This window comes from Herpailurus yagouaroundi, unplaced genomic scaffold (genome assembly GCF_014898765.1).
Source record: "Herpailurus yagouaroundi ecotype Mexico unplaced genomic scaffold, PumYag 67690, whole genome shotgun sequence".
Taxonomy (NCBI): domain Eukaryota; kingdom Metazoa; phylum Chordata; class Mammalia; order Carnivora; family Felidae; genus Herpailurus; species Herpailurus yagouaroundi.
The window spans coordinates 3,592,809-3,615,416 of record NW_024420490.1 but is presented as its reverse complement, the minus strand read 5'-3'; the positions used below and the strand labels follow the sequence as shown (position 1 = coordinate 3,615,416).

Sequence of the window (22,608 nt, the reverse complement as noted above, 5' to 3'; positions counted from 1 at the left end):
TTTTTTTAAGAGCAAAGGGTCACTGACATCTTATTTGGTACAGGCAGAGCAAAATTGATGACATTTTTGTAAAATCTGAATTCCAACACTTGGTCTTCCCATCTACTCTTCTAAGTGGGCCAGGGAGTTAGCCACTGTTGTACTGGGCCCTTTGGCTACATTGAATCAGCGGTAATTTTGCATCGTCTGTAGAGAACAAAACGATGGTGGGACCATTTCAAAGATAAAGTAGCAACTATTTTCAAGTCTCTACTAGATGACGAGAGGAACAACAGATTTCTCAGAGGTGTTTTCTGTTTCCTGGTCTCTTCCCTCCCCTGAATCAAGTTGTCTATCTTAATATTTGACCAGTGGTTATATTCCTGATGTACAGAAAATAAAGGTAAAATGTTAAAATCAAAATTCACTTTGAAAGGGAAGAGAGAATGACCTGGTAGGTTCTCTCTTGAATAGAGAACTAACAGTGGGGATTCACACCTTCCTTCCTAAATTCCCATATTCTTTAGTTTGTTTCTTTCACTGTAGAAAATTAGGCATTTACATTTTCAGCAATTACCGATGCATTTTTGCAAAAATAAAATACCATAATTCAATCAATCAAGAACAGAGGAGACCTTTTTTCTTCAAGCTGGACTTTGCCACCTTTGCTTCCAAAGAAAAGATGAGCGTGGGTTTTGAAAATAAATAATGGGAGAGGCCTAGCAGGCTCTCAGCATCCATGATCCACAGGAGTAGACCCGGGTTCCCGCCATCCACTGCGACCTTTCAAAAGGCCCCACTCCCTTCCCGTCTCCATTCCATGTGGTACCTTCTCCATCAGTGGGGGTGGCGCCCTTTAGACAGATGGGTACCCTTCAGTTACCAGGAAGAGGTTCATCACTCAACTGTCCAGGGCTTTCCATCTGGGAAGGAAAGAGTGGTATCCCGGCTACTATGTGCACTGAGGAAGTTGGCATGTGATTCAAGTGCCACCCTGGACCATTTGGTCCCTCTGTATTCTGGGCCAGACTCCTTTGCTGGGGCGTGGCCTGCTGGCCCTTGAAGCACAGAGGAGCAAGCCCCATATACATGGCTAGGTGGAACTCCTACCGAACGCAAAGTTGCAGATGCCCGTGGCCGGGGGCGGAGAAGGGGTCCCTGTCTGGGCTCCCATCCCCCAATCTTGCAGCTCAGTGGCTCTGGGCCTCACCCGGGAATGGACGAGACCGTTGCCCTTCTCACAGAGACCAGCACCACAACATCCCTGCCCTGCCCTCAGGCTGGACGCTGAACAGTTCTGAAGGGCGTGTGGGCCTGCTCTCCCGCTGCGAGGGGGGGGGGGGGGGTCCCAGGTCTGGCTCGCCCTCACGCAGCTGGGAAGGGAGACCCCATTCCTGTAAGAGCGGGGTCAAGGTAGGCTGCATCTCCAGCCGCGAGGCTATTTTTAGATGCTGTTATCTTGGCCCTGCTCACAAGCGGTTGTGAAAAGCAAACTGATGACCGGGAGGCACAAAACCGCAAAATAAAAACCTCGTGAAACAAGAGCTCCCAAACTCAAGCGCAAACCACACTATGGCTACGACACCGTGCACCAGCATGGCCGGCGCCGCTTAACCTTCCCCTAAGGGGACACCAGTTGGGGCTCTGCTCTTTTACTGCCCGCACATTCCTGGCCTGGGCAAGACCGGCTCTGGCCCACCAACTCTGGCAGGGCGCCTCCGCGAGGCCGCCCCACTCACGCCCACAGATGGTGACCCAGGTGGACAGGTGTACCAAAGGAGCAGGCTCAAAAGGGTTAACGCCGCCACAAAAGGAAGAGCTCCAGCTCTCTCGCCTCTCTCTTCCAGCTCATCCTAACCGTCCGTTTGCCTCACGGCATCACAGCCAGCTCCATGACAGTGAAACCCCTGCACAGGCAAAATGTCGCCCACCACCAAGTGGTAGGGCAGGAAAACAGGATGGAACACCTAGCTGGATTCCCGACTTCTCCCCAGCCGTCGGAGCTCCCGCAAGGCTGACCCTCAGGGCGCGCTCCCTTTCACAGAGCCCTCGAGTCCCCGTGCCCCCGGGAGGAAACCCACCCCCAGCCCCCGCAGCCGCCTCCGCTCAGCTGCTTTGGGCCTGGGTAGCCGCGTGGAAAAGTGCTGCCCCGCCCCAGAACCCGGGATGAGGGGTGAGGAGGAGGCGGCAAACTTCAAAGCTGCAGCTGCAATATGCTTAAAATAAAAGACCCCAGGAAGACAGAGCAGTTCCCCCTCGCCCCTCAGAGCTTAGCGCGGTCCACCTTGACCGCCTGCTCACCCTCACTCCGCTCTGCCGAGGGGAGCGGACTCTCAAACCTTGGCTAGGGGCCGGGGGGGGGGGGGGGGTAGATTCCCCCCTAGGCGGGCGCGCGCGCGCGGCGGGGCTGCGGCTCTGGCTTCCTCCGTCCCCCAAGTTCACCCACCACCCAGAGGTGTGAAACATTAGTTTAAAATGATGTCACCTGCCCATACCCCTTCCCCCCAGGCTAGTCCCATCTCACACACACCGGAGTGGCCTGGGCTGCGAGTCGCGGAGCATCCCGGGGGGTTGCGGTGGGGCACCGCGCCAAGGCTAGCCTCCGCGGGCGCCCGCTCAGGCTCGGGCTCGGCCCTGGGAAGCCCGCCCGCGCATCGTTCTCCCGGTGCAGAAATCCTACCGCCCGTGCGCCCTGGGCGCGCCGCCGGGCCCCGTGCCGGCTCCCCGGGAATGCGGCCGTCAGGTGAGGTAGGCATGCGTGCCGGCTCCGCAGCGAAGCAGCAGCTGGCTGGGGCGCTGGGCTCACGATCTGCCTCTTCTCCCTCTCCCCGCAAAGGAGAGGCCTCTCGGGGGCTTTCCAGCGCCTTGTTGCGTTAGGACCGCATTCCTTCTTCCTTTTGCCTTTTATCTTAGTTTCTCCTTCAGATGCAAAAAGGGAGATCGCGGGAGTCCATGCCCAGCTCCAGCCTAACTCGGTCCACAGGCAGAGAGAGAATTATGAATGGATGCTGCCTTCTGATGAGGAAGTCGACTGGGGAGGTCTCTGCGCACGGCGCGCTCCATCAAAGCCGGGGCATTGGCCCCTCCACTGCTTCAATGCTGCAGGCTGAGACACCTAATTGACCACTGGGAAATCAGGTGCCGGGAGACCTGGGCGGGACGTAGCCCCAGGGCCACGCTGAGATCGAGCGCCTCGCCCGCGTAGACAGCTTCGATTTACAGCCCAGTGAATGGAGGGGACTGCGGCAGCCAAACCTCCCGGGCAGCAGGCACGGTTGCACCAACGCTCTGCAGACAACCACCCGGCTCCGCGAACATCTCCCGGTTCCACTGGGCTAAAGTGGAACCTGCTAAAAATAATCCGTCCCCTGCCGCCAGCCGCAGTGAGCCGCAGGACTCGGCCCCCAGCCCCAAACTCGGCGGTGCGCGGGAGCGGGCCACAGAGCCGGCCCTGTGAGCCTAGACAAGCCGGGGGTTGCGGAGGATCCTGGGTCCGGATTTCGGGTACCTGTGCGTCTCCTCCTCCGGTGGTGCGGCCGCTGGGGCCGCGTGTTACCCATGCCCGGAGTGGCGGAGGGCTCGGCACATCACCAACAGGCTGGACCGGCCGCGGCTGCTCAGCACCGCACCCCCGTGGCTCCCTTCTCACCTCCCCTGTCCCCAGTCTCTGACCAACAGCATTAGAATCAGAGACGACGACGAGACGCCCGCGCCAACTCCTCCAGCCCCGGGGCAAGAGGGAAGACAGAGACTGGCGCGGAGCCCGCGCCCCGTGTGTAACAGGACTAGAGCAGCCCGCAAATTGTAACATTGCGTCCCTTCCCCCTCTTCATCCCCGGTCCCTGAGACCTCGCATGCTAGATACAACTCACCCTGCTCAGGCTTAAAAACACTGCAGAGACAATGCCTTCAGAGCCATGAACTGATCTCCAGGGAAGGGTGATTTACTAAGCCAGCTATGGTGTCGAACCAGGGCTAAAAACCACAGCAGTGCGTGCCCCTGCCTGAGGCTGCTAGGTTGTATATACGACAACGGCATGCGAAAGACCAAAAGCCGTTTCGGGCCACTGCAACACTTACGGGATATACCCCAACATGTAACACGGGGGAAAGACCAGGGAACGAAATCATCCCAAGATGGCTTGCGGGGCACAGCTGTAGGTAATTTGTCTTGATGCCTTGGAAACCCATTTCAGGAAAACATGACTATTTTCTGACCAGGTCGTCCGTCTTCAAAGAGGGAGGTTTATGCCCCAGGCTCATTTACATGTGTGGGCAGTACCCGGTCCGTGGGGCCTGCGACTCCTCCCTCCATCATTGACAAATTGTGGTGAAACACTTGACTTGCCAAGGTCATGAGAAATCACGGGGTTTGCAGGTGCACGGGTAGGGCACTTCCTAATTGGCATTACTATGAATTATGATCGTGGTCACATGAAATATCGCATGCAACCCGAGTTAGTCTAGGTTGGCTGCTGTCTTCTGACGCCACTCACACCAACCTCCTCGGACGGCTGCCAGCCTCCAGGAAGGATGGGGAATGTGGCCGGAGCCTCCCCGGGAGACAGTGTGTGGCTAGGACAGGAAGGACGGGGAGGGGAGAAGTGGCGTGGCCACCACTCCCCCAGTGAGGCTGAGAAGACAGCCATGAACCCCGAAGTTGACGGGGTCGGTGGGCAAAGGAAAAGAGGCCATCAGAATGAGAGGAGTCAGAGAAGCGAGAGAAGCGGGAGCCCGGGAGGCAGGGAGGGAGGGCCCTAACTCACAAGCCAAGGGACAAAACGGTTTCAAGAAGGCAGCATGATCCAGAGTGCCAGATGTCCGGCGAGAGGTCCACGGGAGCAGTTTTGCCCTCCAAGGGCAGACCTGGGCCTCTCAGACTTCCACAAGGACTGAGAGAGCGGAAAGCGTGGGGTGGGCGGGATACCAGTCAGAGCTTCTGAAAAGAAACGGGGGGGGGGGGTCTTTCCCTTGGGTTCGGTCACCAAAGGATCAGTGGCACCAGCAGCACCTGGGGGCTCGTGACACCAGCACCGGGGAGAGGCTCGCGGCAAGGCCTGAAGATCTGTGTGTTAACGCACGCCCAGACCCACTCCACCAGGGACACCGGGAGCTGCCCGCCTCAAGTGACTCCAACTACTCAGGCTTTGACGTGAGAATTTATGTTTCGGTGAGCAAAGTGGCCACCTTCTACAGCGATCCCTGGCAAGATCACAGGGAGCCGGTGGCCAAGTCACTAATCACACATCCCAAGGGTTGAACTGTGTTGCCCCAGGCTTTCAGGCCTGCTCTATCCAGGGAGAGCCTTGGCTGAACTCCGTGAAGCCATGAAAATGGCCATGTCCGCCCCTCCGCATTGATCTTTACGAGAGTGAGGTTGTTGTTAACAGCCACGATGAAAAGAAACGATGCCGCTGGGCTGCATTTGAATAAAGTTTTAGCAAGTCCCATGATGTAGATGAAAATACCTGGGCTTTTATCCCAGGAAGACCTGTGTTTGAATCCTAGCTCCTCCAGCTCTTAGCGGTGCGGCCTTGGGAAAATAACTTGACTTCTCTGAACCGTGGTCTCCTCCTTTGTAAATTGCAAACAGTAACACCTCACTCACAGGGCTGTCAGGGCGAGTAAACAGAATAATAGGTGGCACCTGGCACATGGTAAAAGCCCAACGAAGGCCGTTCCTTCCCAACTGCTGGAAGTCTCCACACGCACGTTTTCCCCCGTGTGGTGGTCAGGGTACCTGATTCTTCCTGTGGCTGAGGGGCCAAATAGAAGCCTTTATCGAACATCTCTCAGATGCCACGGACCGTGCGACGTGCTGGCAGGGACGGGGCGGAGTCTGGGCCCTGTCGGAGCTGGCATTCTGAGGGCAGAGGTTACGTCCCCGTCCGCATGGGTATCCCGCTTGTTTTGACTGGAAGCCAAGGATGCTGGGTCCCAGGAAGAAACAGTCGCACACGTGTCCTCCCTTAGGCCAGCGGTGACCTAGAGCGGGGATCAGAAACTCGTGCTGCGACGGGCCAGAGAGTAAAGACCGTAGTCTTGGCGGGCCACGCCACGTCTGTTGCAGCCGGTTCGCGCTGCTGTTGTGTGCAGCTCACGATGAACGGACGTGGCCGTGTTCCACTAAAACTTCATCCGCGGTAACAGGCAGTGGGTGAGATTGGGCCCACGGGCCACAGTCTGCCAGCCCATGCTCTGTATTGTGGCTCAGGACACAGATAGTCCCCTTTCCTGGTATTGCCAGGAAACACAGAGGTCTACGTGGGTGAGTTTGCGTGTGGCTAGTTTGTGCAACCACCAGCCCCTTGTTATTTGAAAGCCCAGTCTATACTCTCCCTGGAAGAAAGTGGCTAGTCAGTTCATAAGACCGTCTCCACCTTTCTCCCGCAGCCACCCTGCCTCCAGGCCCGGCCCACACAAACTCCCACCCGTTCCTCCGGACGCTCCCTTCTCTCCCCCGCTGGCTAGACACAGATGCTCTACGGGGGTGCTGGAACCCCGAGACGGAAGGAGCCCTGCCACCCAAATGACCGAAGGCTGACCTGCATGAGACTTCAGCGTACGTGAGGAAAAAGCCTCCGAAAGCGGCGAGGATTTTACTGCCAGAATTTGGCCTACCTTGAACGATTCGCTTCCCTATCTCTTTAATCAGATGACACGAAACACGATTTAATGCTTTGGTGATTACTTGGGGTCTTTATTAAGAAGGCTTATTATTGGTCTCTATGGTAACACATTTCAAAGCCTCCTTTTCAGATTTCCAAGCTCTTTCCTTGATATTCAGCTCTCCACTGGCATTCCCTTCTCACCCTCCTTCTAGCTCCTTCCCCACGGTTTGAATCCACAGCGAGCTGAAGAAAACAGACACCACGGCTCGGTAACATCTGTTCATCAAACAAGAGTTACTAATGGTTTGAGCAAGAACCCAGGCCAGGTTCTGAATCGACTGCATGGGCTTGCTGGCAACTATCTTGCAGCCTTGGGGAGCTCCCCCCTCACTTACCTTCAGGCTTAGAGCCGTGTTCCAGACGGCCGGAGCTACTGGAAGCCGAGCATCTCTGGAATCGGTGGGGCATTTCAGTATTACCAAGCCTACAGATTTTCAGTTTTTCCACTAGTCATCCTGGGGGAGTCCACAATAAAGCTTCTAGTTCCGTCCCTTGACATTCATGGGCTATTCGGCTTTCAAAACACTGCCACTTCCTGATTTTTCTGCATGGAGATTATACCCGTTATAGGGCCCAAATCTGTTTTAAACTCCCCTCTTCTGCTTCCTTGTTTCGCAGACACCAACAGACAGTAGTTGGCCCCTCGCCTAGAGGAGCTAGAAGAACGGACTTGAAAAAACTAAGTAATTCTATTCCTGTTCCAGAGGGGGAATTAACTTTATGTCTTGGGGCGATTTGCCAAGAAAACCGAGCTGGGCTTTCCACCTGGTCCTTGGATTATTCTGATGGTGGGGATGCGGTCCTCTCCCAGCGCAAGGTGGCACACAGCAGGGGAGTCGGTGGGGCAGACCGGTGACATGGAGACTGGAGGAAGCCGACGGTGTCCAAAGACCTCGACAGTCTGACTTTACTTTTTTACTGAAAGAACCAAGGTGACCACTTGGTCTGTTTCTTCATCTATGAGACAAGGAGGGTGGAGATGATCTATAAGGCTTTCTCTAGGTCTGGCATTCTGGAAGCCTATTGTTCTGTGAAACCTGGAACCCAAAATACCTTCTGAAATGGTTTCTGATCATCAGTGCTTTTAGTTCTCCTTCCCATTTCTGTGACCATTCCAAACTGACCGCTCCACACAGAAACTTTAGCACCTGCAAGGGCGATAATACATTCTGTGATCTGCCCAGGCTGGGTAAACTTTTTGCCCCAGAACGACCTTGTTCGTGACCTTGGGGATCCCAATGCGAGCTCTACTCCCCACCACGCTCTCCTTATGTTTATGTGGGGCGGATTCCCTGCTTTATTTATTCTCTTTGGTTCCAATGATGGAAACCCAGTTTTGCCTCCAAAGTTCACTTCCCCGAAGCCAGCTGGAATCCCCTTTGTGGCGATGGACGTGGCTGAGCCTCAACTCCCGTCTCTCTTTAGCGGCACGTTACTCTTGCCGTCTCCCCGCCACTGCTCACAAGAGACCCCACAACTTCCAGAAGAAATCAGTGCTATAAAATGGCTCACTCGTTCATAAGGAGCTATGTGTTTATTCATATATATTTTATATCATAACAAATGTAAATTAATTTCAGGGTACGACTATCCAAGCTTGTATGTATATGGCTGCCTGTATAAAATTTCTCTCTCAAAATTCTCCAAACCATCTGGCATAAACTACTGTATTGTGACCTGTTAAAATAAGTAACAGCTGCGATAATCCCTCTCGATTTATGGCGAGCTATAAAGCTTTGCATATACTGGCAATGCATATAAAATAATAAATAAAACCATTATCATTCTGTGCTGTCTTGGTGGGAATTATGATGATTTAGCCAAAATGGAGCCCTACGGAATGCATCAGAGGAGAAGCGGAGGTTTTGCCCAATCTGGCCTCCTCCAGCCCCCAAAGACCAACTTCACTACTTAGAGCTCTTAGATGTGTTTGAAAACCTCATCCAGTGTAAATGCATCCTTTCTGAGAGAACATCGTTCCCGTACGTTGTTGCCCAACTTCTATTATTTCAAAACCTGCTTTTCCGATGGTGGGTTTCCAGAATTCCACCAGACCAGAAAGAAAAACCAGCCATGCACAACTCAAAAACGTGAAATAATTTGTAGCACCGAAACAGAGAATTGTCTTGGAGTTGTTAACTTATGTAAGCTTATGTTTTTGCAAAGACTGCCAAGATCCCAGGTTGAAAACTACTATGTCAAAGTCATCTTTCAAAGATCTGCAATATGTGAAAACAAAAAGCCAGTATCTGGCAGGAAAAGGGACTGGGCAGCTTTGATTCTGTGTAGAAGATTCTGTGTAGAAAAGTGACTATGGTCGCTACCTGTGAATTTCAAAAAATTAAGGAGACGGAAGGAAACTAACATGAAATGGCTATTTACTGCAACAGCCGTATGCCTTAGGTAGTGTTCCCGTTTTATGCTTGAGGAAATTGATGCTTAGAGGGGTTAAGCCACTTGCCCAAGGCCATCCGGTTAATACTCTGGGGAGATGGGAGTCTGAACTCAGGTCCGCCTGAATCTAAGGTTCACGTTCTCTCTGCCTCACCACCTTGCCTCGCGGACAGCTGTCTGCAACCTTTTTCTGCCATGACCCATGCGACAGACTGATAGATGGTATTTACACGGATCATTCACTGTCATGGCCCGGGCCAATGACCGCCCCCGCTTCTTCCCCAGGTATAAAGTCTATGTGAATGTAAGTGAGAGTTACCTTATTAGTGGAAGAACTCCAGATCTGTTTTCATTTGTATATTTACAGAATTTGCAAATAAGGATGTTTGGTTATTATGGTAGATTTCAAAAACAGCTACAGTGCTTGTTAGTTCATTCCATCAGATTCTCTGCCTTGAATCTGAGCAGGCCTTAAGACTAGATTCGGGGGGCGCCTGGGTGGCGCAGTCGGTTAAGCGTCCGACTTCAGCCAGGTCACGATCTCGCGGTCCGTGAGTTCGAGCCCCGCGTCAGGCTCTGGGCTGATGGCTCGGAGCCTGGAGCCTGTTTCCGATTCTGTGTCTCCGTCTCTCTCTGCCCCTCCCCCGTTCATGCTCTGTCTCTCTCTGTCCCAAAAATAAATAGACGTTGAAAAAAAAAAATTAAAAAAAAAAAAAAAAAGACTAGATTCGGCCCACAGAATGCGCTAGAAGTGACAATGAATGTGTTCTGAGCCCGAGCCTCAAGAAGCCTTGCAGCTTCTACCTTTGCCAACCTTGGTGCCTACCCATGCTTACTGCCACTCTCCCTGGAGCATAGGCTAGTGCGTTGGACGACGACGCACGTGTGGCCCAGTGGCTCCCCTTATTCTGGTCTGCGGCCTGCTAACTACCAGACATGTGAAGGAGGCCAGCCTGGGTCATCCGGCCCCAGATGAATGACTACAGACGAAAAGTAAGCCCCGCAGAGTTCGACGGGGCCAGCCCAGAGCAGAAGAACCTCCCATTGATTTTCCAGCTACTAACCATGGGGGTGACTGGCCATACACAAAAGGTTACCTAAGGAAGTTATTTAAAATCAATTTCTAGTCACATGTGAAAACAAACACTGCTGGCTGAGAACTACTGGTTTGAACACAAATTCCATAAACTGAAGTGAAATAAAATAAAAACACACAGCCTTCTGTCCCAGAAGCCCACCTTCCCTCCTCCAACCCTGGGCTTCTCAGGCTGACAGTGAGTCACACGGTTTGGGGAAAAGAATCACCAAGGCGAGTGGCCCAGAACCACCCTCCGGAGACCGTCGGCGGATGGAAGGAAGTGAGGGAGAGATGATGTGCTGAAAGTCTACAAATGCCGACGCGTGACCCTGGAAGCCCTCCAGGAAACGGAGGAGCAACGCCACAGACCCAGAAAACCACAGAGTGTTAGCACGGGGCGTCGGTTTTGTCATATTCAACCACGGTGCTCATGCTCCTTAAGAAGACAGGGTATCCAGAGCCACAGGTCAGAGGAGGGGCAAGAGATGTCCACCCTCCCCTTCCCACACGCTTGGGAAACTTACAGATGGATGGAAATCAGCACTAGGAAGAAAGGAAGAAGTACAAACCAAATTAGGGCCGAACTGGACGGAGAAAGGAAGAAATAATGGTTCTCAACTTTGGCTGTAGGTTTTGCCATTTCAACTCTTGCAGTCTTCCTAATCGCTACATTAGTTACCAACTTTATTTGATAGGAAAAAAATGTTCAGCATTTGGAATTCTCACTGCTTTCAACAAAAGCTGTTCTTTTGAAGAAAATGCTGGTGAGTAATGATTAGTTCATTGTTCGCTATCTTCGCATGTGGATGCTTGGGCTTGTTGTTTCTTATTTTCTTAGGAAATCTGGGAACCTTTGAACTTTGAATAATTTCTTTTTTCTTTCTCTCGGTGCCCTCTAGTTATACAAACACAAAAATAATTACAGAGGCAGTATTTACATCTATACATCTATGGGTTTTTTTCATTTGGTATTTACAGTGCTGAGTGAATGAATTCATTTAGTTCATCTTCTTGGGAAAAGTGTATGTAATGAAAGGGGGGGGCGTCCCTTTTAGTGGACTCTGGCAAGGTTTTATAAGGAACATATAAAGGAGAAGGAGAGAGAAAGGAACCTTCTTTGTAGTCCTGAGAAAACATATTGGTCTGTACCCTAAACAGTTGTGCTACATTTGTGGTTTAAACACATCCTTACTATGTTCCAGAAAAGGGGATGTTTTACTGAAAAACTTTATGGGGGGGGGGGAACCGAACCTCTCTATAAGTGTTTGTAGTTTCTCACGGTTCAGGCTCTGAACTGGCTTTCCAACAACTTTTCCCAGTCTGAGAATGTGGCCGGGACAGCAGATTCAGGCTTTAAGCTGGGCCCTCCATTAGTTGCCTTCTAGGTGGAATCTGAATGGAAACTTCCAGATCGGGGCAGACATAAAAACAGTATTACATGCCCTATTGGTGGGGAAGGCTTAAGGATGAGGTCATTTAAGGATGGGGTCAAATCGAACAACAGAAAGAAAAATGACCCAGTGGGGAGAGTCCATGGTCCCTGTGGTGTCCTTGGAGCTACACTTCAGAAGCCAGGTAGAGAAGGCAGCAGCCTTGCTGGTCAGGGGCCCTCTACCCACGTTTTACCACCTGGGGTGTGACAAGGACGAGAAGTGAGGCAGCGTTTGGCCTGTTCTTGAAGGATTTTGCTTTACAGCAATTCACTTCTAAAAGGAAAAAGGGGAAGCAGTGGGAGGTTTCCAAAGAACAATTTCATAATAAACAGATCACATGTTAGAAAGCTGCCTTGCACCTAGGAGCTCCTTTACTCATAAATATTTATTTTTTCCCCCCTATTTATTTAAATTCCAGCTAGTTAACCTACAGGGCAATATTAGTCTCAGGGTAGAATTCAACGATTCATCATTTACATACAACAGCCGGTGCTCATCCCAACAAGCTCCTTCCTTAATCCCGGTCACTGTTGAACCCGTTCCCTCCCCCCACCCCACCCACCTCCATCAGGTTGTTCTCTATAGTTAAGAGTCTGTTTCTCAGTTTGCCTCTCTTTCTTTCCCATGTTCATCTGTTTTGTTTCTTAAATTCCACATGAGTGAAATCAGATGGTGTTTGTCTGACCGACTTATTTCGCTTAGCATAATACTCTTGAGCTCCACCCGTCACCGCAAATGGCAAGATTTCATTCTTTTTTATGGCCGAGTAATATTCCATTGTGTATACACCACCTCTTCCCTATCCACTCATCGGTCAGCGGACATGTGGGCTCTTTCCATAATTTGGCTATTGTCGATAACGCTGCTATAGACATGGGAGTGCATGTATCCCTTCGAATCAGAATTTTTGTGCCCTTTGGATAAATACCTAGTAGTGCGACTGCCGGATCGTAGGGTGATTCTATTTTTAAGTTTTTGAGGAACCTCCATACTGTTTTCCAGAGTGACTACACCCGTTTGCATCCCCACCAACAGTGTAACAGGGTTCCCCTCATAAATATTTCTTAATAAGATTTTTTAAATTGATTTTTTTAAAGGAGAGACAACTAGATGGTTCAGGTATTCATTAGTCTCAGAGAGGGAACAGTTTTAGGATCATAGAGATGCAAATGTCACTAAGATTTGTAAGAATGAATTTTTCTGGCCTCTTGGGAAGGTTACTACACATCCAGGGGGGTCCAATGATGACGATACTGGTAGAACCCTGAGAGATGTAAGGGAGGGACTAATCTGAGGCCATCTCAGCCCGCTCCAATGATTCTGGGATGCCACTCTGCGTCTCTGGCTTTCGACTTCCTTCCCCACTCCCTCTGGCCATGGACAGCAAGCCCTAATAGTGAAGCTGTAGGATGTGGGATTTGATGCCTGATTACAGTCTGTCTCCGGCCTTAGACTGGCCCAGAGTACATTTGTAAGCTTTTCTTTTTAACTCAGGACACATTTTCCCATGGAAAAGAAGTTACAAATGGCATTTAGAGTTCCAGGGTGGCCCATCAAGGCTTATTTCCTCCCCAGTATTGCTGGGGAGACACGCATGTGCAGTGAAAGAGAGTGGAAAACAATACAGGTGTTATGATAGCAAATAAATGTTAACATAACTCAAGAAGATGGTTTTCAAAATTAATCTTGGGGTGCCTGGGTGGCTCAGTCGGTTAAGCATCCGGCTTTGACTCAAGTCATGATCTCACAGTCGTGGGTTCAAGCCCGCGTCCAGCTCTGGGCTGACAGCTCAGAGCCCGGAGCCTGCTTCGGACTCTGTGTCTCCCTCTCTCTCTGTCCCTCCCGCTCATGCGCTGTCTCTCTCTCTCAAACATAAACATGCAAAAAGTAAAAAAATAAAAAGAATAAAAATTAATCTTAAATGCTGGTGCCCGATAAAATGTAAGACTAACTAGAGAAAGAGTAGTCAGATGATAGAGACCTTGGGGTCTACAGCTGGAGCGTGTGCCTCTTTGAGGATTAATGACACTGATTGTTTACCATGACCAGTATCAGTAGAAAGAGTCACTCATTCCAAGAAAACAGTACTTCTCGAGTACTTCAAATGCTCTAGGCAATACTATGCCAGAGATGACAGGCCTAGTTCCTACTTTGAAGAAGCCCATAGAATGGCTGACTAAAAAGATACTATACTATGTACGTGTTTTTCAGAGGGAATCACACATCCTCCCGAGGTACACTGTGTTGTGTCTGGGGGCTCAGGGAGCCACAGGATAGATGTGGGGGGAGCTTCCTGAACCACTAGTTTTACTCAGTAATTGTTGGGGGGGAGATTATTTTATATTAAATAATTAGGGAATAGTGCTAATTTCATAGGAATGTTTAGGACGATGCATATGGTTATAAAGAAATCTTAAGATCTACAGAAGGTTGGTGTGGGCCATACCTGGCCGTGCCCATGTCCTCCCTCCTTCTCCACCCTTTGGCTCAGATCCCCTCAGGGGTACTCGTTCATTCTCTGCCCTTGGAAGCACCACTAAAATACACGCACGCACAGCATAAGGGCCATGGACAGGGAGAAGTGTGAATCACCCGGGTAATTTCAGGAAGGGCTTCCCAAGGAAGGTGACGCTGAAGCCACGGCTTCCGAAATGATGAGGAGTTGGCCAGGTGAGAGAGGTCATGAAAGCATTCTAGAGAGGCCAAAAGCACCGTCACAAAGGTCCTGAAGCTCACACAGGCCTGGAAGCGGGGGAGAGAGCAGGTGCGATGGGAAGATGCACGCGATCCGGCGTGGCTGGCGCGCCGGCCGGTGGACCCGGCTTCAAGGTCACGTGCGCTATCATCTCAAAGCGCAAGAAAGGATGGGGAGTCCAGGACCTCTGCATCCTAGCCAACAGGGGCTCTGGTGGCCCAGGGCAGCTTGGTGGCCGGCCAGAACAAGTGGCCTTGGGACATCTGGGAAAGCAGATGGAGGTATGAAGACGGCCGAGCGTAGCAGGGAGATGCTGAAAAATAAATGGGGCTTTGTAACTCCAAGACGAGCCGTAATCGTATCTGCTACTTGTTACTTTGCTCCGAAACTTCGAATGAGATAAACTAAAATCCCCGCCACAACCCTCCCCTGGGAAATGAATATTTGAACAACATACCATTGATAAACAATGCTGAGTAATGAACGTAGCAGCGACGGGGCAGTCAAGTTAATTGGCAGAAAGTTCGAGAGTCATTACTGGCAACTGAAAGAGAAAGTAAAAGGCCTCACCTCCCCCCTCTCCATTTTCTCAAGACATCCGACACTACTGGTCCTGTCCCTTGTCTGACACCTCTTCTGAGCTCACAGGCATAGTTTGGTGAGGGCCATCTCGGCTGATGGGTGTTCGCTCCCTCGCACCAAAAGAAAGTTTGCTTCTGCTTTGGTTGATCTAAGCACAGGTCACAGCATGTGTTTTGATATTTAACCTGTATGACAGCCTTAGAACACCACACCTACATTCAGTCCGGGGGTCATCATTTTCACACTGTTGCCGGCGGTATCACCTGGTGGTAAACAGCGTGGGTTTTGGAGTCAGACGGACCTGGTCCAAATCCTGACTCTGCAACGTCCGAGCTATAATCCCGGCAAGTTACATTAATACCCTAAGCCTCACTTTCCCCATCTACGTCACAAGCAAAATAGCTGTGCCTGCAGCAGAGGGCCACACTGAGGACAAGGAAGACAGCGCAATCAGCACAGCCCCGCTGAGCACACAAGAAGGGGTCATTGGAGGAGTTTTAATATTAACATCCTGGTTTTCCCCGACCGCGGGGTCTAAAATCCCCTTGGTCCCAACTGTCAACGGACAAGCTCTTCTCAAACACATGATACTGATCATTTACGGTGCAAAAGTACTCAGCCTTCTATCTTAACTGCCGCACTTTATGTTAATCAAGTGCGAGAAACAGGTTTTGTTGCTTCTTTCTGGAAACATCTTTCCTTTGTGACCCAGATGGAACCACTGGAGGATAAACAGATTAAAAGAAAAAAAAATACCCCGAGTGAATATTTTTTGAAGTTGCTAAAATAAGTTACTGAAAACAAAGACCCAAGAGAAGTGGGAGCATAAGCTATGGGTTTTATGTTTACACCTTCGCTCAAATACCCACCCATTACCGAAACCGTAAGTCGGTGTAGAAGATGTTATATTGGGAAGTAGGGTAGGGTTCAAAACATCTTTTGATACTTGGTTGAGTCTGCTTTCACTGTGCTGGAGGTGAACTGATATTAACCAAAGTGTGCCAAGATATGAAAGATGAGAATCAGCCTCAGAAAAAGTGGGGTAAGAGCAGAGGGAAAAGGGTTTTATTCGCAGTGACTGACAGCATCATTTGTCTCCGAGGGACCCCGAAGGCTCTGCTCACACACTTCTGACACCACCTCCCAATGATGACGCTGACGACGAGGATGACAGCGACAGCAAACACTGATTCGGTCCCTGGCCTGGGTCCGGCCCGCGCTATGTGCTTTCTTTGCCGGACGGCACTCGGTCTTCCCGACGAGCCTATCAGATCTTGCAGAACAGACTGCAGCTGAGAGAGAGAAAACCCCAGAATGCTTCTCCCAGCTAACAACTTCCTCCCAATCCATCACCTCCTCCATTCTCCATTCTATTTTTCTCTGGTTGTTTTGAAGCCTGTTTTCCTTCCTCCCTCCCTCCCTCCTTCCCTTCCTCCCTTCCTTCCTTCCGACACTTGGAAATGTAGTCACACACATTAGATCTGACTGCTCTTTCACTGAGTGCTGCTCAGGTCTCTGGATGTGGCTCTAACACCTTAAAGGTAGGGAGAGTCCTCAGTCTTGCCTCAACTACATGGCAGGGTGGAGGGAGATTCTGTACCCACAGAATCTGATCCTGGCCTAGACACCTACCCAGTTGCAATGAACTGGATTTTTGTACTTTACCAAGTTTCGGATTTCACAGTTATTTTCTACCTGATACTCTTGGACCAAGGGCAGAGAAATGTCACTGCTCTGTAGAGAGCTCCACGCACAAGAATGTTGGGGAATAGGAAGTCATTTTTTGTCATTGAACGCAAAAGCTTCCCTTCTTATATGAATCAAGGGTATATCTTATCTCTTAGTTATTTCTTCTGAGTCCATCAGTGGCTGGGCCTGCCACCCTCCTGTAAAAGGAGAGGAGACAAAGAGAAGCAGAATGCTATTTGGCGGCTAGGAACATTTTTCCCCGGCAGAAAATGGAGTGACTTTTAGCTTATCTGCTGTCACCTTGTTAATGTGATCATTGTTCTTCAAAATAAAATCTCCTCTTCTTACCCATGATGTCTTTCGTGTGAAAAAATTTCTAAAAAGCAGCAAGTAAATGCCAAGAAAAGAGGGGCAGAAGCGGGGGGAAGGCTAATCAAGAGAAGCTACAAATCAACTTCTTTCCAAGGAAAAACACTCAACGCACAATTATCTTAATTCTCCCAGGTGGCCATTTTGCTTGCCTTCTAAGGTAAGTGTGGAAAGGACTAGAAACCTGTGGCTCCCTTCATTGCCCCTGGCTTTCAGAGCAGAAGCTGCAGGCCTGCGTCAGTTGGGATGACTCATTTATCGTTCCTTTAAGCCAGGGGCTCGGTGGCTGTTGATGTGTGCCCCTGGCCCGTCCTCAAGCACATCCTCGCTTCAAAATTAATCACCCAGCTCTAACTTGCTGGTGAAGGTTTCCAGGGATAAAAACTTAGGTGGACGAGGGAACCTAGTTATTAATGGCCAAATGCCATCCATGGCAAACATAACACAAAGACCAGGCAGCGAGAGAAGCATGGTTTACTCGTCTATTTTGAAGAATAAATCAAAACTTCCTCTTTGCTCCATTGTAGGGTGGGGGCAAGAAAGGGGCAAAGATAACATTCCTGAGAGGCCTCTGTTCTTCAAAGCTGAGGAAACACTTGCCATCTCTCTCCTGGTGGAGTTTGACTTTTGGCCTCGGGATGCTGAAGAACCGGGTCTGTGTTTCACTGGCGAGAGGATACAGCTGAGATTAATTCCCTTCTGCATCTCCTTTCTGCCATTCTGGGAGCCACTGGTCTTCACCACGCTCGAGGTCAAGGAGTCATAGCCACACTCGAGGCCAGCGCCCCTCAGGAGAGTGGAGTTTCTCAGTATTCCCGCTGACTCAGAAAGAGGCACCCAGGACGGAGGGAGCCATGCTACCCAACAGAGTATTCAAAAGCACAGGTGGACTTCAGAGGAGACTAGAAGACTACCGGGAACACAGACAAGGAATCTCCACCTAAGTTCGCATACAGAGGGGTTGTGCAGGATAAAGAGAGTGTGGACAGCAGACGACAGTCGCTTGTAGCTTCATGAGGCCCTACCCCTTCCCAATCTCACTATCTCCTCTCCCTCCCTACCCGCTAGACTTAGATAAGGCGAGAATCAACCCGACGAAAATCATCTTTAATTTTTATGCAAAATATTGGCTCTATAAAAAATGTTTCCCTTGGTTTTAGAGACCAGGTCCTTTTTTTTTTTTTTTTTTTTTTTTTTTTTTTTTTTAGTTTTGAAGATCAGCAGAGTGAGCTCATTCTATCATGTTCTAAAATGCAAAGTGAGACAAAAACAAAAAACAAAAAAACCCAAAAAACCCACAAACAAAAATCTACCCCAAACTTGATACATCTTATTTACCCTGACGGAGTCTGTCTGAAGTCTTCTCCTCCATCAAGCTCACTTGGCTTGCCACACCACCCCAGGAGGGACAGGGGGATCCCTCTGTCATGTGGATGGGCCCCGAAGTACTATGCCCAGCCTTTCTGGGGCTCACAGATCAGTGTCCTCCTGACTTTGGACGGAAGTCCCCAAGGGCAGAACCGTGTCTTAGTCGTGTTTGCAGAGATGCTGCTTCAGGAAGCTTAGCTCCCCAAATGCTGCCTCCTGCTAGGCCCTACATGGTGGGAAGCACCACAGTTGGGTAGCTGGGAAAGAGGCCAGGTCTGGGACAGAACAGCCCCGATGTCCTACTAGGAACACTCCGCATGAGACAACGCCTAGGAAACTCTGGAGGAATTTTTTTAGTGGTCGATTTCTGTGCCGTGCTGAGTTTTTTTTCTGGCTGGTCTCAGCACGCTCAACCCAGTGTCACACGTGGCCGCGTGCCCTCCCCGGGGTACACGGTTGGTGTTTTTGTGCCCCATCTGCCAGTGCCTCTGGAGGACGTCAGGACGAGTGGGCTGATCCAGGAAGGACACCCACTGTCCCGGCCCTCTGCCTAAGACATGCAAACAGAGAACAGCTTCCCAGCCCCGAAATTTTGCCTGTGCCCAGAGCATGCTATTATAAGCATGATTGTTGTCCATAGCCACTATGGACTGAGCAGCTACTAAGTGTGCTATGCCAAGTCTCTTGTCTGCATTCTTTCCTTTCATCCTTATTGAAAGAAGACAAAAGAAGCTGCAGCCACACGACTGATGAATGGCAGAGCAAGGATTCGAACCCAGATCCAGCAGACACCGGAGCCCATTCTCCCCATACCATGCTGCCTCCCCAAAACCTAACTATCTAGAGAATGAAACTCTGAACCATAAGCCCACATAGCAAAAGCAACGGAAATTACCAAAGCTGTATTCCTGAGGTAAATTTATAGCTCTCTGTCTTCAGACCTATCTTTTAAACTGAGCATTACATTCAAGAAATAAAGTTTAAAATCTCAAGCAGGTGAACACAAAATCTGACCAAGTGATTAAAAATAATAACCACCCCCAAATGGACAAAACCGATTTTGCCATGAGACGGTGGCAGCCCATACCTTGTTCCCTCTGAACGTGAGGTTCTCAGGAATAAACTTAGACATGAGCTGATGCTCACACTGATGTGCAAGCTTTGCTCCTGGGAAATATGAATGCCCAGAGATCTGGGCATACACAATGACAGGAGCTGCTGGGTACCCGGGCCCCTGACTGTGGGTTGGCATAAGGGTCTGGGCCCTGAGAGCTTGCCCCATCACCGTAAGCGACTCTCACGCCGGCCCAAGCCCCCCAGGACGCCACACGCTGACTGCTACGGGAGCCTGAAGCTCAAGTCCCATTCTCCACTGTTCCCGAAGACCACCCGACACTAGCCCTTTTGAGTCTATCAGCTACAAGATCTAACATTTTTGGTGCATGGCTGTGCCTGCCTCCAAGTTGGGAAGATTCGGCAGGGGCTGAGGAGGAAAGAAAGCAGAGCTTTATTTTCCCCTGAATTATTCCTATGCTTATAAGGCAATCGTATGAAACCATTGTTCCATGGCTTTAAATCTATAAATAAAACGCCCTTCGAGACTCCGGTTTGAAGGATGTTAAGAATCAGAGTAACCACTATGGTTACATAATAAACACACACCCAAAATTATACCATTTCTATAATGAAACCTGGTGTGATAAAATTTGTGTTGAGGCAAAAAGCAGTCATCACCCCCCCACCCCCGCTTTTATTGTGCTGAATGCGGTATCTGCCAAGTCCTGCTTGGAGACATCTCTAATGAAGGGCCTGGTCTCCCTACTTGTGAACTAACTAGCTATCCAGAGACAGGGAGGGCACCATGACCTTGCTGACACTAACGCCAAGAGACAGCTGAACTTATAAAGTGCCAGAGCTCCGAGAAGGTTGCGCCCTCCGTCACCTTCCTTACCCCTCCTTGGCCTGCCAGCCACCCTCATGCCTTAGATCTCCAACCCAAGTAAACTGGGTCCAACCGTACCAAAGGCCTTCTCGCCATCTTTCCCCTTACGCTTAGACTGGAAACTTCTGGCCGGCACCTGGAGGGGCTTCATTCCTTTGGTATTCCCTCCCATCACTCAGTCCTTCAGGCCTGACGAATCGTACTTTGCTGTTGGACACTTTCCCCGGAATCCGCTGATCCTTACGCAAATGTGTGAACTTAGGTCCTTAACTGTCTCACTCGGGTTCCGGAGGGAAACTGGGGGTTCAAGTGGGAGTGGAGTTCTTACCGCGTACCAACCCTGGCGGCACGCTGGAGTCTGCCTGGGGTGCTTTGAAAACAGTGTCCGGGGCTATCCCCAGAGATTCTTAGTGGGTCTGAGGTATGGCCTGCACATCGAATGATGGTATTCATCGTTAGTACAAGTGATATCACGGACAGGGATTTGGATTTGAACAACTTCTCCAGCCCCAAATTTGGATACCACGATGCCCTGAAGAAACGGACAGAGGTTCGGTGGCACCTGCCGGAAGCCGCCTGGTCCACGGGCACGTAGCCTTCCTCTCCTAGGGGATCTCAGGTCACCAAGTAGGCACAAACCAGTGCCTCCTCATCACCACACCTGGAGAAGCAACTCGGAGGGAGTGTTCCCAGAAGGCAGGGCGGAACAAGGCTCTAGCTGGGCAGGGCCGCAGACGAGCCTACTGGTGGTGGCGAGGCCCGTGCTCGCGCGCCCATAGTGTGCACACCAGTGTCCGGAGACGAGATGGAGGCAGGTGTGCAATAAGCTGGGTCAGCCGGGGCGAGCAGAGCGGGCGCCTCAACAGTGTGCCTACCGGCCGGCCGGCCACCGCCACCGCGTGCTCACCACGACAGGGGAGACGGGGTGGAGCTTATACAAGAAATGTAGGAGAGGCATTGTCTCTAACGTCCAGGAGCCTGAGCTCACACGGGAGGGCGGCCCGGGCGCAGTATGTGAACAGTTCAGTACTTTTCAAACGGGGGTCGATTGTGTGGCTGACCTCACGCGATAAAGGTGTATCGTGAAGGAGGGGGGAGAGGACTGAAGAAGTCAAGACAGGCTCTCGACTGGTCTAAGGCCATTTCCGATGGAACAGAAGCTAGAAATCGAAGAGGTGGGGCCTGAGCACTCGAAGTTCAAGGCCGTTCGCTCGCTCGGGGCCACAGGAGATACCGAAGTCTCCCTGGGACTCTCTGGATGAGGGCAGGACACCGAGGAGTTCCAACAAGACGGGAGGGGCGGGTGGAGAGCGGGACAGGCAGGCCTCTTCCCAGCCACCCCAGGCTCCAGGAGAACACTGCCCGGGCCCCCTCCTGGGCCGCCCTCCGAGCCCTCTGGAAGACTTGCAAGCCGAGGAGGCAGAAACGCTCGTCCTCTGTCTTAAGCCACCGGACACCTCGGAAGGCGCACAAAGTTGCACACTCGGCCGGCCAGCCGGACGGACGAGCCGGCGTCTCCGAGTTTAGGCGTCTCTGGCCCCAAACGCGACGGCCGGCCCTGAGGGTCAGGCACGGCCGCCCTTCCTCACCTCTGCTCCGGTGAGAGGGTTCCCGCTCGGCCCCAAACACGCTCCTCCTTCCCGCAGAGCAGGAAGCGGCGGGCCCCCGGCGCCGGCCCCTCTCCGGCGGGCCTGGCTCGTCCCGGCTCCCTCCCCTTTGTCCCGAACCGCTGCGAGCCCCGGGTACCTGCATCCTGGGGCACGCAGCAGGCCAGAGGCATGCTGGCTTCCCGCTCCGCTCCGTCAGGACGGGCCTTTTCTTCTACCCAGAGCCCTCCCGGACTCCCAGATAGCTGAAAGCTGATCTGCTGAAGTCGGCAGGCAGAGCAGGGGGGCGGGAGGGCGAGAGAGGGCGACCTTCGGCGAGGAGGGTGGCAGATTTTCACACGACATCTGCGCTGCCTCCGGGACTCCCCCCGGAGGGGGAGATGGTCTCACCCAAGTGCTGGGCCAGCTGCTAATCCCCCCGGGTTCACTTGAATGGCAAATCGGGACTCCGGGGCGGCCTCAGACACACCCTGTCTCCAGAGGAGGGGCTTAGCACTTTCTCTCCCAGCCCTGCGCCCGCTCAGAACGCGGCGGGACTGTTCCAGGGCCTCGCCGCTCCAAGTGCAGCCGGCCAGGGGTCAGCAGCATCCGTGTCACCTGAGAGCCAAGCTAACCATGAGAAATGCAGAATCTAAGGTCCTGTCCGTTTGATGAGCTCTGCCAAGGGCCACGTGGCTATGGAAACCACTTGCACGTTGCCAGAGACAGGAAGCTGGAATAATACCGCCACCCAGGGAGCAGCAGCCCCCCAGCCCGCGTGCCAGCTGTCCGGGAGTAAGAAGGGGTACAGCCCATGCCATC

The 22,608-nt window shown here is 51.5% G+C and overlaps 1 protein-coding gene across 1 annotated transcript in view; it reads right to left on the bottom strand.

Annotated features, from left to right (window-relative positions):
* The window catches only part of NHS (NHS actin remodeling regulator), a 103,725-nt gene extending 81,478 nt beyond the window's left edge, over positions 1–22,247 (bottom strand). Inside the window, exon 1 of the mRNA XM_040468201.1 lies at positions 21,947–22,247. Coding sequence (XP_040324135.1) covers positions 21,947–21,980 — 34 coding nt within the window. The 5' untranslated portion in view covers positions 21,981–22,247. The remainder of the gene's footprint in view (positions 1–21,946) is intronic.
* Between the last annotated feature and the right edge of the window lie 361 nt (positions 22,248–22,608).